The sequence below is a fragment of the Onychomys torridus genome, chromosome 12, assembly GCF_903995425.1.
Source record: "Onychomys torridus chromosome 12, mOncTor1.1, whole genome shotgun sequence".
Taxonomy (NCBI): domain Eukaryota; kingdom Metazoa; phylum Chordata; class Mammalia; order Rodentia; family Cricetidae; genus Onychomys; species Onychomys torridus.
In genome coordinates, this window is record NC_050454.1 from 41,086,058 (window position 1) to 41,102,947 (window position 16,890).

Here is a 16,890-nt window from a genome sequence, read left to right on the forward strand (position 1 = left end):
CTGATGAAACAAAAATGAACTAAAGGTTTTATTTTAAAATGTTTCCTTCCATGTTAATGAATACATGAAATACTTAAAATAGTACCTCAAATGCAGTAAACATGTTAGCTCCTATTATTTTTATTAACGGAATTAACATTTCTGTTTATGTTTTAGTATGTATGAATGTATGTATGCATGTATATACACTTGTTAGTGTGAGTGTATGCAGAGACCAAAGGATTTCAGCACATGGCTTGACATACAATCTCTAAGAAAACTGAAGCTATATTTGGCTAGATAGAATGGCTAACGAGCTACAGAGATCCCTGTCTGTTTTTCCTGTTGTTTGAATCTCAGATGGTCTTATAATAAAAAACCCGGTGCCAGATATTGGGGTGAAGACTAAAAGATCAGAGAAGCAGAGCAAGCCACAGCCAACCTCCCTCACCAACTCCTCAGCAGATCCAGTTTCTTCAGAATGAAAGCCTGAGTCCTCACCAGAAAGAATCTCAGCTAAACTGCTTTAGTTCCTGTGTCCTCACGCCTTATATATCTTTCTCCACCCAGCCATGTCACTTCCTGGGATTAAAGGCGTGTATGATTCCCAATACTGGGATTAAAGGTGTGTGCCACCACTGTCTGGCTCTGTTTCCAGTGTGACCTTGAACTCAGAGAGATCCAGACAGATCTCTGCCTCCCAAGTGATAGGAATTAAGGGTGCATGCCACCACTGTCTGGCCTCTATGTCTAATCTAGTGGCTGGTTCTGTCCTCTGATCCTCCTAAGACAAGCTTTATTAGGGTACACAATGTATCACCACAGTCTCCCAGTACTTGTATTACAGGCACATTACTCTATTCCAACCTTTTTACATGGCTCTATGTGTTGGGGACACAAGGGTCCTTGCTCCTACATATCTCTAGGAAAACTAGGAATGTTAAAAATATAGGGACCTTGTCTCAGTGGAGTAGGTAAGATAAAATGCCCGTTTCCCACCCAGAAGGCTGGGAGTGGATATTGTTAATGACCTGGTGACCTTTCTGCTACCTGTGGAGGCAGACCTCACCCACCTTTTGCTATAGAGGCACACCTCATCCAAATTCCCCAGAAGGAATATCCCAGGCTCTCGCCTCCCTAGACCATTACCCATCCTTAGGGGAGATGTCACAGTACTTTACATCCTGTCCACTTCTATGCTACCTTGGTCAGAGACCACACTACCACCCTTGATGGTCACATGTGCTTTTGTAAAGGAGTTTCTATGTAGTCACACCTTAAGTTTTATTGTGCACCTGGAACTGGACTGACTGACTGTTGCTTGGAAACCTTTCCCCAAACTGTACTGCATTTTAAATATGCTGACAATGAGCCGCCTGACATTAGACTCCCCAACAAAGTCTGATCCAGATTGATGAAGTCATCTGCACCGGGTTTTCATTCTCATCTCTTTGATTTTCCTGTCCGACATCTTCTGGGAACCACTCATCTGGGAATCTAAACCCAAGTCCTCATGCTTGTGAATAAGGTAATTAGCTCTCTCCCTAAATCCCCAATTACAGTAATATTTTTAGATGGCTGTGACATTGTAGTGGGAGAGGAGTCCTGAGTGAATGCCTACTGTTGACTTGGGCATAGCCATGTTGGGACTGCAATAGCTCAGACTGGAATGGCAAAGAACCACCCCACACCACTCCACCCCCATCCCCAGGGAAAGGCTCAAAGGGATGGCAAATTATCCTAGGAGTCCAAATGCAAATGTAGACAGTGTGTACGGGAAAACGTTGCTGGTAGGTTTATGACTTGAAGTCTGCTCCCCTACAGGGAGACTTCCTATTGAAAGCAGATAACGCTGCCTCCTTGTTCAGAAGTATGAACAACGCTGCCTCCTTACAACAACCTTGCCTCCCTGTTCAGTTGTATATACTAAACACTGAGCTTCCCGTGTGCTGTGCTTCTCCCCTTCTGTGTGTGTCTCTCTTTTCTTCATTCCCTCATCAACCTGAGTATGACAATGCCTAGAGTCGTGCAGAATTCAGCAGTATCAGAACTTACTGTATACATTCCAACAGATGAAGTTATGTGTAATTTTTCACCATTATAAGAAAGAAATTGCATTAGTGTTTTAAATTACATTCCCCTCAGTGGGGCTATGGATCAGTTGGTCAGTACATTTTAAAATATGTCATAAAAGCAAAACTTACCTTCAGAAAATCTGAATCAACTATCTATACCAGGGTTGGGAGAGTGACATTTATTTCTAAGTGATCTGGAGGAGGAAGGATACTAGGGATTGAACCGAGGGCCTTGTGTCTACTAAGCAACTGCTGTACCATTGGGCTACATACTCAGCTTCTCTCCAAGTCATTGCCAAGTTTGTAGCTCTACTAAACTATTAAATGTTAACTTGGCACTGTTGTAATTTGATTTGAGTTTGACATGAAGATAATTTGTTACTACTGGAGAAGATTATGAAACACCTTTATGGTCATGCCCTCTCCCAGCTTTGGGGTCAAGTCGTGCCTTTGGTAATCCAATGTCCAGGTTTTTATTATTCTTATAGTAATTTCTAGTACTAGTCCATAGTTACAGGACTATGTATCTGGTGTATCTCTTAGCATCAGGGTTATTTTATTTATTTATATTTTAGTTTTCATTGGGTATGTTAATTCTGTATAGCAATTTTTTCTAAATTCAAATGTAATAAAATCTATTTTTTTCTTTATGGTTTGTGGCTTGAGTGTTTTGCATTTTAAAGTCTTTATGTCAGTATATAATATACATGAGTATAATGTAATTTAAAATATAGATATTAAATTATATTTTCCATTATCATGAGAAAATAATATCAATCCTGGTACAAAAAAAGATTAAATGTTAGTACTACAAAAATATGGCAAAATAGGTTTATCAAAAAGAGTAACTATGAAATATTCAGCTTTTACTTTTATTCCTATATATTTTGAAGTCATATTTCTCTTTTTACACTGTATTGAACATGGTATTTTTTTTTAAGAGATTGTGTTCAACAAGCATTTGTTCTATCACTGTGCAATATTCCCAGGCCACAAAGTAAACTATGAGTGGAAAAAAATGGTTAACCTCCACCTAGACCCATACCTTTACCTTCATTAGAAATCCTCTCTTGAGGAATTTTCTACTGCACTGCCTAGTGTCCCAACACCTAACCACTGTTATTGAATTCTAACTGTATTGTTTTACACATCAAAACTCATATTGCCACAATCCATACCTCAATGATTACAGCTGCTATGGGCTGGAAAGGATTAGCAAGAACTGGTCCTGAGTCCATCTCAGCCGGACCACTGGTCCCATCAAGTTCAGTTTGCTCTCGTTCTCTGTTTGTGGGAGGAAAAAATAAAAATTCCTTTTGAAAGGGGGGCTGAATCATTTTACCTACGAAGATATGCTGATAATAGGACACTATGCTTCTATAAAAATCAATCATTTGAATTTTAAAAGAAATCTAAGAAGAGGAAAAACCCTGGCAGAATGGAGTGGCCTCCCTCCCTGTGTCTGAGTAAGAAGAGTCAATGCAACAAATGAAACTGGATATTCCAGGGCAGAGGGCCAGGAGGAAATCCGGGAACCACCAGGAAGTGAAGATAAATCAAAACCACGTGAAGTGGGAAGGCCTCAGACAAGCACATAGCAGTTCTGGAAGTCAACCTCAGCTAGCCTCTTGTGGGAGGAGAACACCATGCTGCGAGCTGCAATCCTAAGGGAAGTGTGAGGGTCCCAGCAACACATGCAATTGCAGTAGACCAGAAGTCCTAACTACTAGACAAACCCAAGCTTCTGAAGCTGTAAACCCAGAACAAGTCTGCTCTCAATGTAATACTTGTACCTAATACCTAAAAACCCACTACTACCAGGGGAATCATGCCTGTTGCTCAGCTCAGCAAACACTCCAATAGCTCCAAGTAGGAGCCATTTTTGAGAAAGGTCCTAGTGCTGAGAACTAAACTGCTCTAGGGGTCAAAAAACAAAACAGAGAATGATCACAACTCAGGGTCCTAAAAACCCTATGTAAGAGTGACAAGGGGGGATACCACCAAACAGTACAGTTGTATTGAAAATAACTGGGAGGTTTAAGTGGAGAGGGTGAGGTGTGGATAGAGGGGAGAGGGGGACTCAAGAGGAGATGGTCCTATTCTGTGAGGAAGAGTGAAACTAGATGTACCAGGGTCTGGGTCTGAAAGCACATGGGCCCAGGCTGCCAATTCTGATTCACAGAATTCACTGTTTCGATTGTTTCCTTCACTGTCAAGGAACATTCCAAAAACACACCACAGCTTGGGTATTTGCCATGCCCTACCGGCTGGCAGGCCGAGGGCTTTTGAAAGTAGCATGCACTGCCTGGCCATTCCACACACTTCTGAGGCTCCATATGCAATAAGGGCTCTTGGCACACAGACTTTTGCCACACCTCTGATATACATATAACAAAGCCTTCAGAGTCACCACTAACTAACCTGTGTGGCAGGAAACAGCCAGGGAGCAGCCTGGATACTGACCTAAATTGTGAGGGCAGAAGCAGAGGAAAGACAAGTGGTTTCACCTACAACTCACTGGCCTTTCACACCTGGTGGAGTATTAGAAGACCCACAGGAGTCATTTCCAACCCAAGAACCCGGGCAAAAAGGCCAGGGCTGTTTGTTATTCTTCTAACGTATTAACTTACTTTCTTACTTTTTAATTGGGTCTTTTTTCTTTTTCTCTTCTTCTATGTTTTCCTTTTTTTTTTTTTCCTAAGTCTTTAATCCTTTTTTTTTTTTTTTTTTGAAACAGGATTTCTCTGTAGCTTTGGAGCCTGTCCTGGAACTCGATCTGTAGACCAGGCTGGCCTTGAACTCACAGATCTTTAATCCTTTTTTATGTTTATTAATTTTTAAACTTTTAGTTTACTGTATGTTACTTTCACCTTTCTCTTCTGGTGCTCTTAGCATCAGGGTAGTTAGTTATGCCTTTAACTGGTTAGTATATTTCCATGCCAACATATGTAGCAATTTCAACACAGAAATGTAATTGTGAAAAACAAGGCCAAAAGACTCATGTAAAAGCTTGTGAATCACATTACAAATGGCAGGCCATGCCCATAAGTACTCAGGGGCAGCACAGGGAGATCACTGGGTTCAAGAACCATTCTTCCCATCAGCACATGCCAGGGTGCAAAATAATGTCCACCACAGAACAGTTAATAACTGTCACAGTAATGAACACTGCATTTCCAAATTCTACTTACACATGGACTAAAGAACCACTTTTTATTATAGCAACCACCAATGGGTTTTGCTGTGACATTTCCCAACACATGTATAATGTGCTTTGTCATATCCATCCTTCCTGCTCACCTCTTTGTCTCTGTCACTCATCTCAGTAGTCCCTCTTTGCCTTTCAGATCCATCACCTTTTCCTTTTTAATGAAAGGAAATACACAGTCCTTATCTGACTACAGCTGGCTTATTTCTCTTAACATGATGACCACCCATTCATTTTTGCAAAAGTGACATGACTTCTTTCATTTATGAAGAATAAATGTTCTGCCATGTGTATGCATAGGAAAAGATAACAATGGAATAAAACTAGAAATAAACAGCAAGAAAAACTAAAGAAGCTATACAAACTTGGAGACTGAAAATTGACTTTCTGAATAAGCAGAAGGTCACAAAAGAAATCAGGAGAAAACTGAACATTTCAAGGATCAAACACATTGGAAGGAAAATAACATAACGGTACCTGTGGGTACAGGGAAAATAATATGAAGAAGGAAATTCATGGTTATGAATATCTATTTTTTTTAAATGGGGTGAAATTCCTAAATAATGGAATGATGTACCTCAAGGTTTCAGGAAAACAAGAATAACAATAACAACAAGTCAGCAGAAGGAAAAGCGCTCCAATGAAAATCACACTGAAGCCGGGCAGTGGTGGTACACCTTTAATCCCAGGACTCAGGAGGCAGAGGCAGGCGGATCTCTGTGAGTTCAAGGCCAGCCTGGACTACAGAATGAGATCCAGGAAAGGCGCAAAGCTACACAGAGAAACCCTGTCTCAAAAAAAAACAACCCCCCCCCCCACCGCGCCAAAATATAAACCACTGAAGAAGGAAGCTGCAAAAGATAATCCAAGATAGAAGGAGCTTCTATATTCATAGATGAGCAGAATACCATGAAAACATCCATACTATTGAGAGCAGTCTGCTGAGTCAACATAATCCCCATCAACACACAGAACTGGGAAAAACCTCAAACTGACAGAAGCATAAAGATCAAGAATAGCCAAAGAAATCAAGGTCAAAAAGAACAATGCTAGGCCTATCATAATAACAAATAAATAAATAATAAAGTACGGTGACCTAGGAGAAACCAACAAATAACAATGGATAGTGTAGTGCACTCAAAAAGAAGTCCAGCATCTACAGCGATCTGACTGTGATTTGCTACCTATCTCGTAATCTGTTAAAAAAAAAAAAAATCAATTCAAAAGAATTAGAAACCCTAAAGGGAAAATTGAAACTACTTTAGGCAATCATAGGAGAGTCCTTCAAGAGCTTAGATAAGCCATTTCCTGAACAGGACCCCAGTCCTTTGGAGAATGAAAGCACGAATTTGCACATAGGATACTATGAAATTTTAAAAGCTCTGCACAGGAAAGCAAACAATAAACAAAGGAAAAGGAAAACGTGCAGAATGGAAGAAAACCGGTGCCCCGCCGGCTATTCATATGACAAGGGGCAGGTATCCAATAGAAACGGCAAAAACTTTACCAACAAAATAAGTAATCTACTCAACCAAGAAACACAGGCACATTCTCAGAACAGCCACTTCTCAAAAGAAGTGCAAATACCCAAAGAAAGTGATGAAGTTTTTAGTCATCATAGAAATATAAACTATCAAAACCACATTGAAATTCAATCTCACTACAGTTAGAATGGTTACCATCATATAACAAACAAAATGTTGGCTGGCAAGGATATGAGAGAAAAAGGAACAGTCCTTGCTGGTAGGAATACAAAATTGTATAACCAAAATGAAAACCAATATGGGAGACAAAAAAACAAAAACAAAAAAAACTAAACTAAAAAGAGAAATACTATATGACCCAGCTATAGCACTTCTGGGTATACACCTACAGAAAATGAAGCAAACAAAATATATACTTGCAGACCCACATTCACTTTAACCCACATTCAGAGAATAACAGTTAGAGAATTAGCCTAGAGCTCATCACCAGAGAAATGGGATATACATACATATGCATATAATAAATGAATCCTATATATGGTATATGATAGAGCTATTATGTATACTGTTTTACACAAATGCAGAAATAAAGTATCATTCATCCATAAAAGAAAGAAATTATGCCATTTGAAAGAAAATGAATAAAATTAAAGTTATCATGTGAAGCAAAATGAGCCAAATAAGTTAAAGACTGCATATTTTCTCTAATACATTGGGAATACATTTTCTCTAATAAAGGGGGGAAGGCTATTACTCTGAAAAGTCAAACAGGGATTATTGGGGAACAGGAGCAGAAGAGGTTAGTAGGAAGGGTGGATATGATCAAAGTCCATCGAAACCCATTAACATGTTCTAACAATTATACCAGAAAGAAATGGTTCTCCAATCAGCCTGTATGTAGAATATAGTTCATTGCTATGTCAACTGACTATGTTCCATGATGAAAATATCTACCTTTTCATTCTGAACCTAAAAAGCCAAGCTATGGAGATGTTTTTGCTTTACTACCTCTTCTGACCTTTCACCTGGAATTCTGAGCCTCCGCTTTTCTACAGATGGAATTACAACAGTCATCTCAGAAGGCTATTTCAGTACCAGAGGAGGTGTTCATCTGAGAATAGTCTATAAACGAACATAGATATAGAACAACCATTGTGGTTACCCACTCAGAAACAACTTCAAGTTTAAAATGATAATACACCATTTTTATAACACAATAGTATATCCTACTCTTTAACAGAAATGACTGTGAACCAGTTAGATTGGATTTAACATGGCAAATGATTCTCATGTCGCTCCTCTCATACTTCTTTAAGTCCTATCTCTGAATTAAGTTAAAGGTACCACCAGAAGACTTCCTTCACAATAGAAAAGACGCCTCACAAAGCCCCCAGAGTAGGGGACAACTTGGAGGCAGCCTGTGAAACCATACTGAACCAAGCTCATAGGAACTCACGAACTTTAGACCAACAGGTATGGGGCCTCCATGGGACCAAACTAGACTCTCTGCAAGTGAGACAGTTGTGCAGCTTGGTCTGCTTAAGGGGCCCCCTGGCAGTGAGATTAGGATCCATCCTTGGTACATAAGCTGGCTTTTTAGAGCCCACTACCTATGGTGGGACACCTTGCACAGCCTTAATGCAGGGGGAGGGGCTTGGACCTGCCTCAACTGAATGTACTAGGCTCTGCTGACTCCCCATGGGAGACCTTATCTTTTTGGAGGAGGGAATGGGAGGTGGGTTAACACTATCCCTGCCATCTATCTATGCCATCCCACCCACACCAAATAAAAATGTCCCTAGATACTTCCACCTGGTCCTGTAGAAAATCTCCCAGTCCTTTGACTGGGAACTTCTCTGAAACTCCTCACCACTAATTGATACAAATTTAAAAGTTTGGGAAGCACTGACTAATTATAAAGTATGCTTAATAACTATCACAGCCCCAGGACAGTTTTATAAGTCTGTCACTCAGGCTGGAGATAGGGATCCATGGTAGAATGCTTGCCTACATACACAAAGCTCCGGGTTGGGTCCCTAGCACTACAAAACAGAAGTACCATCTACACTTGTGTATACAAAGGTTCCCAGACATCTTTGTTCATACAGAAAGAGATAAAACTGAACAGGCAGACTGAACAACAAGCAAAACTAGCAGATTAGAACTGCCCTTTCCAATCTTCCGAAGAGCTGTGTGCTAAATTGGTCTACTTACCTTTCTTCCCGTAATTTTCGAACTCGCTCAGCCCTCTCTCGTTTCTCTTGTTCCTCCAGAGCTCGCTGCTCAGTTGTGTCTTTTTGGATGCGTTCACTTAAGGCATCAAAGTCTTTCGCAATGATATGCAGGAGCCAATAAAGCCCCTTTTTAATGGACTTGTCAATTTTCTTTCCATATCCCAAGACTGCCGAACAAGGTTCCTAAAACCAATCATTTGACCCAATGATTAAAACTGAAAGTTCTCTACACAGACATATTCATAAACCATTAAGTAAAATTACTGGCAAAGCAAAATTTAGCCTTTTAAGTTAATAATATGACTTCCAAAACACAATTTTGCAAAAACTAAATGTAGTACTACTCGAAGCTGAAAACAATTATAGACATTATCTATGTTACATTATGAATAAGATGAGAGGACCCGATACACTTTTGTGCAAATTTACTGGAAGACAAACTGAACTCCCCTGAGAAAGTGCTGCTATTTATTAAGAGCACCTGTAACAAAGAGGCTCGGGAGGCACACCTTTAGTCCCAGCACTGGGAGGCAGAGGCAGGCAGACAGATTTCTGAGAGTTTGAAGACAGCCAGGGCGACAAAGACTCTGTCTCAAAAAAAAAGTGTGTGTGTGTGGTGGTGGTGGGGGGGGGGACGACAATACTGTAAATTATAAATTCTTATGCTGAGCTAGGCCTGGTGGCACACACCTTTAATCCCATCACTCTGGAGGCAGAGGCAGGTGGATCTCTGTGAGTTCAAGGCCTACAAAGCAAGCTCTAGGACAGCTAGCGCTGTTACACAAGAAAAATCCATGTATGGGGGGAAAAAAAGAACAGCAAAACAAAATAATATTCTTATTACGCTAATGAAGTTATGGTCACAGCCACACATAAGGCTTACAACCTAACGATCATTTCCTGAAGGTTGAATAGATCCTCTGCTGTACTCAATACTGTCAGACAACTCACAGTATGTTGTAATGTTTTAGAAATCACATTAAACCTCTTAGGCTAAAATTTTATTTTCAGAGGTTTTTCTTTCTAATTTCCAAAATTTGCATCATAAAAGTTTACTGATATTATAAGCAGTATCTAAAAAAAATAGCAAACATAAAATCCTTAGAAGTGACAGGTGGTGGTGATGCATGCCTTTAATCCTAGTACTCAGGAGGCAGAGGCAGGTGAATATCTGTGTATTCAAGACCAGCCTGGTCTCCAAAGTGAGTTCTGAGAAACCCTGTCACGAAAAAACAAAAACAAAACCAAACAAACATCTTAGGAGAAATGTAGCAAAGTTTCTGTAAGTTAGTGAATAGAAGAGATATTACAGTATTTACTACTATTAACTGAACAATGACAAAATGGTTACGGTATGAAAATTATTTTAGTACTGTTTTCATTATCTTTTTACATTTTTGTATTAATCTGGGGGTGTGCAGCAAACTCCACAGCACAAGAGGTCAGGAGACAGATGAAAAGCTTCTGTACCCCGATATTAAACCTCTCTGCCGAGGGGTCAGGTCAGTTATTAAGTCCAGGTTTAATCTGCGCAGAGCAATCCTGGGTGGTCCCGGGAGAAGGCGAGAAGGAAACTATGGGGGGGGAGGGGGGTCCGGGGGCCGGACCTTAAATACGCTCCACCTGGAGCTGCTGCTGGGCTTTCTTTGGGCGGGGTCTGGAGAGGGCGGGGTCTGGAGAGGGCGGGGTCTGGAGAGGGCGGCTCCAGGGCAGATGCCCAGCAACAACCTCAGGAATCTGTTGCCTGCTTCCACCACCGGGATCCCAGGGAGTGAACTCAGGTGATCAAGCCAGGATGCCTTTTTCCAGCTGAGCTATGGTACAGGGTGGCCCCCAAAGACTGTTTTCTAGTTGACGAAGTTTTCTGAACAAAATGTAAAAGTGATGATGATGATGATGATGATGATGATGATGATGATGATGAAGAACAACTTACTATCTGGCACAAGCACTTGTGCTCATTGACCAGCTTTTCCAGGGAGAGACACTCAATCACATCGGCTTCTCCTAAGGCCCCCTCCTTGTCTTGTTTATTTGCCAACCTGGGGAGACAAATGAACTGGTTGTACATACAGCAAATGTTATTTTCACGGTCTCTGTTCCCAAGATTTAAATCTACCGATTATAGAATAAGCTGGTTCAGGGAATACTGTAGCCCAGATTTGATAACTTTTTATAGTTAGTGCTCTAAAGTCCAGTGTGAAAGAACTGGCTACTAAAAAACAAGACCAAAAAAAAGCAGCAAAAGCAGCCGACAAGGAAGTTCAAGGAAGCACTAGACTGATAATTAAAAACTACCAATAGAAGAAGCAGCAGGCTACTTCCCACAGCCCACAGACAAAGGTCCAGGCCTTTTCTTCTTAAAAACAATGCTGGTGGGATGTGAACTCCATTCCATTTCACACTGGAGTGACTAGACATGCAACTACGGAAATCAACATGGAGACTGTTCCTATTCCACCTTTCACTGTACACACACGATTATTCTCACTGTTTTTCAGGGCGGCTTCACGTTGTTTCCTTTTGAAAATATAAACATATTTTTGGGTGGTATTTCAAAATGTTACAACTGAGCACTGTGGGGAACATGTCTCTTTTATACCATGATCGTTTTCTTCCAAACACAGAATTCAATCCTGAAATTACCTCGATGCATAATAAAACAATCTGTACTTTACTCTAAGCCGCAGGATGACCTCTCACATAGATGATCCAGTGTCCATCACAATCCTGCACGGAGGGGTTTCTTGTCTTCACACAGTACTGTGAAGGAGTTGTTTTCTTTGGTAGGGGAGAGGGAGAACGCAGATTTGAGGAAGTGGGAATTCAAAGACAAGCTAAACTGTACTTCGATTGCACACATCTCCAGTGGGCGTGGGAACACCAAAAGACTAAAGGTTTGGAAACCTGATGCTATGAAAGGGTTTCATTCCTACATTTCCCTGTAAGTATTTCTTCCTGGTAGAAATTCACTTTGAACTTCTATATTGACGTAATAAACAGTAGTACTGGATAACTGTTATTCTACACTGAAAATTATAGAAACTTCCTCCAATGTAAAAATAACAGTACGGAAAGAAAAGTGAAGTTCAAAGACAAAAGTCCTCTCTGTCTGGTATTCTTCTATTTCTGTAATTTTGTGAGTTAAGCCCTGTGGGATTTCCAAGTAGAGGAGGATTCAATCATAAATGGAATCTAAAACGCTGCACACTAGGCTTCATTCCATTCCTATTCACAGGCACTTTTAGGTTTTGAAATCTACAAAGAAACCTTTGTTTAGCTACAACAGCATTTTTCGGAAGGAAGGCATTCCGCAGGTAGTGCAGACTAGGTCCAGAGAATGTACTCAAACTCAATGCAGACAGTTTAACAAGGACTTCCAGCTACCAAGGAGCTCGAGAACAGGCTCTTCCTTTAATCTAAGGAACAGGTGAGGAACAGGCAGAACCTGCTTCTCCAGGTGTGAAGTAAGCAATCCGTGCTTCTCATTTGATAGCAACAGCAAATGTACAACTTTATCTCCAACTTATTTGACTTCGTTGTTTGGCTTTCATTTAACTGTATGAGAACCATAAAGATAGCCTGTGGCTTAGAAGTGATTTAAGCTTTGGATTGAGCATTACACTCCATGGCACTCGGATTTTCTCTCAGTAAGAACTCTAACACCACGGGTGAGAAAACAAGAACAAGACAGTAAGGTAAGTGAATTAGCGTGTGTGTGTGTGTGTGTGTGTGTGTGTGTGTGTGTGTGTACTATTTAAAGTGAAATATCCAGACACAGAAAGAATGGCTCAGCAGGTCCTCCAGTGACTTTTCTGTTTAGATTTGCACAGAGCTGCAAGCAGCCGACCTGTCCTGGCTACCATGACCTGTAGAGGACTGAGGTGGAGTTACTAACCTTAGATGAAACCATTACTTTAATTCTAATAAAATGACTTCTCATTTTAGAAACATTAGAAAAGAAGATCCTATGGAAACAAATCTAAAATTCTTTCTTTACAGACATTAAATTAATAATGCTATGTTTATTTTAGACAGGACTTAATACTGAACAGAACTTTATGCCCAAATTTGAAAGAGAAATATTAATTTCTTCATTCTTATTTCCCAGGATCTGCTAAAACTAATTTGAAGAAATTTTAAAATAGTTTTGTTGGGAAAGGACTACTATAAAATATCAAAGCACTCAAGCATTTTAATATTGTAGATACTATGTTAAAAGTACTTAAATTAAAAATTATCATAGTTTTTTCAAGCTATTAGACCAACTTAATATTTAAATCAGCATCATTTAAATGCAACATATTTCCTAAGTTATAATTGTTCCTATATCTGAATTTAAAAAATACGCATTTCAAACCAACACAATGACTTTTATAAGTATTTTTAAAGTTCACCATGTAATATGCAAGGCAATCTCTCTTCAAGGCTACCCACTTTGAAATTTAATATGAACATTACTTCATATCTATTCAACTTATCTGACTCAGATAAGAAAAGTAAAAACAATAACTAACTCTTAAGAAAGTATAATCTTACTAATTACTTCAACAATACAACTAATACATCTATATCAACTCTAAAGAAAGAATACATTACTGAAAATGTCAGCTAATTCAAGCTTAGGAAATATATATAGTAAGATCCCCCAGTTTTAACCTTGAGCTAGAAAATGCTGAAAGTTGCCTTCATATACAAGAACAAAATGTATTTCTTGAAGTACTTATCAATCAGCATAGTAACTACAGCAAGTTTTCTTTAGAAAGTCCACAGCATATTAAACATGTATCCCATCTTAATTTTATTATTTTTGAAATGAATTTTTTGTTTTGTTTTGTTTCATTGTTTATCCCTGTCCTGGTACTCACAGAGATCCATTTGCGTCTGCTCCTGGCCCCAGTATTAACACTAAAGGCGTTCACCCCCACTGTCCCACTGTGTATTTCTAACACTGTCTCATGGCGTATTTCTAAAGGCAATGCGTATTTACGGTTGTCTCTAGGATCTCATTCTCTGTACCAGGGTGGAGAAAGTTTCCTGTGAGTCATTCCTCTTGACTTTTCTCTTTCCCACAAGAAACTATTACCAGTTATTACCACATGTATCAACTACCATCATATTGCTTTTTCTTTTCTAAAATACCATGTTTAAACTCACAGATATAGGCAACATTATGGGTGAAACTCAAACCACATAGCAAATTCAAAAATGTAGAGTAGCAAATTAAACACACGGAAGATCTGATCTTCTATAGATAGATACTACCGCACTAAGAAAACTGCATAAAATAATGACCTCATGAATTTCATCTAGGCTAACCAATTAAATGATTTCTTACGAGTTTCATAGTTTATGCTTACATGAACTGTATCTAAAATTTAAACTCTAATATGCTTAGTTTTAATTTATGGAAGTAAAATTAAACTGGAAACAGTATACATAAAGTTATGAACAACAACTGCTAAAAAATACATACACACAGCATTTAAGTGCACCTGAGTACTTATAAGTGGGTTTCTATATGGTCAAACAAAAATTGGAAGAAAATTATGAATATGATAACACTATTGTAAAGGTCATCACTTACATCTTTATCAAGGTAGACAGCTATTTTATAAATGGTTCCCTTTAGTTTGGAATATGGAGGGATGTCTTATATAAACTTAACTTTAAATTTTTCAATTTAAAACTATGCTTTTAAATTAGAAAAATCTAGCAAGTTCTAGAAATGAAGAGGGAACATAACCAGAGTTATGAGCAGACGTTAAACACAACTACACTGGACTACTAGAAGAAAACAGTCTGTCTTAGAGGCTGGTACTTAGGAAATAAATATTACAGAAAATAAAACTGAATTCCCTAGATGATCTAGGCAAAATAGAACAGCATCTGTATAGACACAGAAATACCTATTTTAATTTGTCCAGAATTACATCAGGAAATGAGATACTCATTGAATAATAACAAAAATCACAGAAAACTGAGATAACTACCTATGTATCTGTCTGTCTGTCTGTCTGTCTACCTATCTATACAGATAGACAAACACATGTGTTTCTGTGTCTTTTCTGTGATACTGTAAATACAACCTAGAGTATCATGCATTACTGAGCAAGCTTTCTAGCACTGAGAGATGTCTCCAGATTCTGGGTCTGCATCTCCTCTCCCTGACAACAGTGGACAAACCCACGGTTCTAATGGGAACAACCAATCTCAGATTGAATCCGTAACTTAGAAAGGCATCAGGGGCATTCCCACATAATAATACCTCAAGGGACACAATAAAACCCTTGTCCACCTTCAAGAGAGTAGCTAGAAGTTAATGGCCACCCAAAAGAAATACAATATAAAGAAACTTTAATGTAAATATGTTAGATATTCCAAAGAAATAAACTCTAATATTGGCAACATAGTATTCATCAAAAATGATGCATACCATATATACATTATAGTTAATCATGTAAATTACATCATCTAATTTATATGCATGCCCTGGTATTCAGCAGCAAAAAGAAACCTAATTCAATTTACATGTTTGCATTTTCACATCAATAACAGCGATGTAAAGAAATGTTCTAATATTTACTCGTGTTTTCTGTGTACACTTGGCAGATGAATAAGTGTACATGCATGCATTGGCACACCCCTCTGCACCTACTAAAACTACATGTCAGGAAAAAGCTTGTCTATGGCCCCTATAATTGCTGCAACTTTTGTAAAGACAAAAGGGTCATCCCATCCTAAACATGTGAGAAGAGGTGTTGTAATGCCTGTGGGAGGAGGCTCAGGGCTTGACTAGACATGGAGATGGCCACTGTCAGAAAAGTGGAAATGAGGTCTCCAAGTAACCGAGATGGAGACCAGAATGCTTGTGAACACACACAGACGTGAACGTGAATAATAACCATTCCGAACGTTAACTCAAGGCTTCAGAATAGTCACTGCACTGCCATATCTTATTGGGCAAACAGAATTTGTTAGTTTTTTTTTTTTTTTACAAATGAAATTTAACTTTTACAAGAAATTACAAGTTAAATTTATTACAAAGCTAATAATCTTTCCACTGTAACTCTTAAAATTTAGAATTAAGGATTTAGACTCCAAAATTTGCATTAAGGATTATACTGATTGTAATTAACTATAATTAATTATAAGCCATCATTACCTATAATATGTGACATAACTTGTTTAGCATAATTAAAACAGGGGATTGCTGGGTGAGTGATGCATATCTGTAACCTCAGAGCTTGGAAGGAAGAAATAAAAGGATTATGAGTTCAAGGCTTGCCTGGATGAAAAGCAAGACCTGTCTCAAAAGCCCAACAGCCAGTGTTGGTGAGATGGCTCAGCCAGTAATGGTGCCTGTGGCCAAACCTCATGACCTGAGTTCAGTTCCTAGTGATCCTCATGGTAGAAGGAGGGGACCACCCCAACTCCAGCATGGGCTAGCACTCACACACACACACACACACACACACACACACACACATACACATGTGTACAATACTACACCACTAGTAATATAATTTAAAAAGGGAAAACTGTAATAAAAGAGATATAAAATCTTTTACATATAATTGTTTGCTCTTATACTGAAATCTTTCCTGATCAAAATTACTGCTTTCATTTTAATAAAGAACATAAACAATAACAGTCTGAATATTGCTCAGTACATTCATTCTGTTTTGTTTCCTAGACCCATGGAAAAGGGGTAAGAAATATTTCTAAAAGATACACACAATACACAGATCCATAATTATATTTCTAGCATAATATCCAATCTTCTATTCCTCTGTGACTAATTTTCATTTCACAAGCTTTCTACATGTAATGTCAAACTTTAGTACTGCTGTTCACTTGGAGCTGTGAAACTCACGGCTTTGGTAATTTCTAGTGGAACAGTCTTCATC

At 38.9% G+C, this 16,890-nt stretch overlaps 1 protein-coding gene across 1 annotated transcript in view; it reads right to left on the reverse strand.

The window, feature by feature from the left end:
• Positions 1 to 16,890, reverse strand: part of Arl13b (ADP ribosylation factor like GTPase 13B) — a 60,359-nt gene that overhangs the window by 10,687 nt on the left and 32,782 nt on the right. The window contains exons 4-6 of the mRNA XM_036203800.1: positions 10,917 to 11,022; positions 8,961 to 9,163; positions 3,233 to 3,338 (exon numbers count right to left, since the gene is read on the reverse strand). Coding sequence (XP_036059693.1) covers positions 3,233 to 3,338; positions 8,961 to 9,163; positions 10,917 to 11,022 — 415 coding nt within the window. The remainder of the gene's footprint in view (positions 1 to 3,232; positions 3,339 to 8,960; positions 9,164 to 10,916; positions 11,023 to 16,890) is intronic.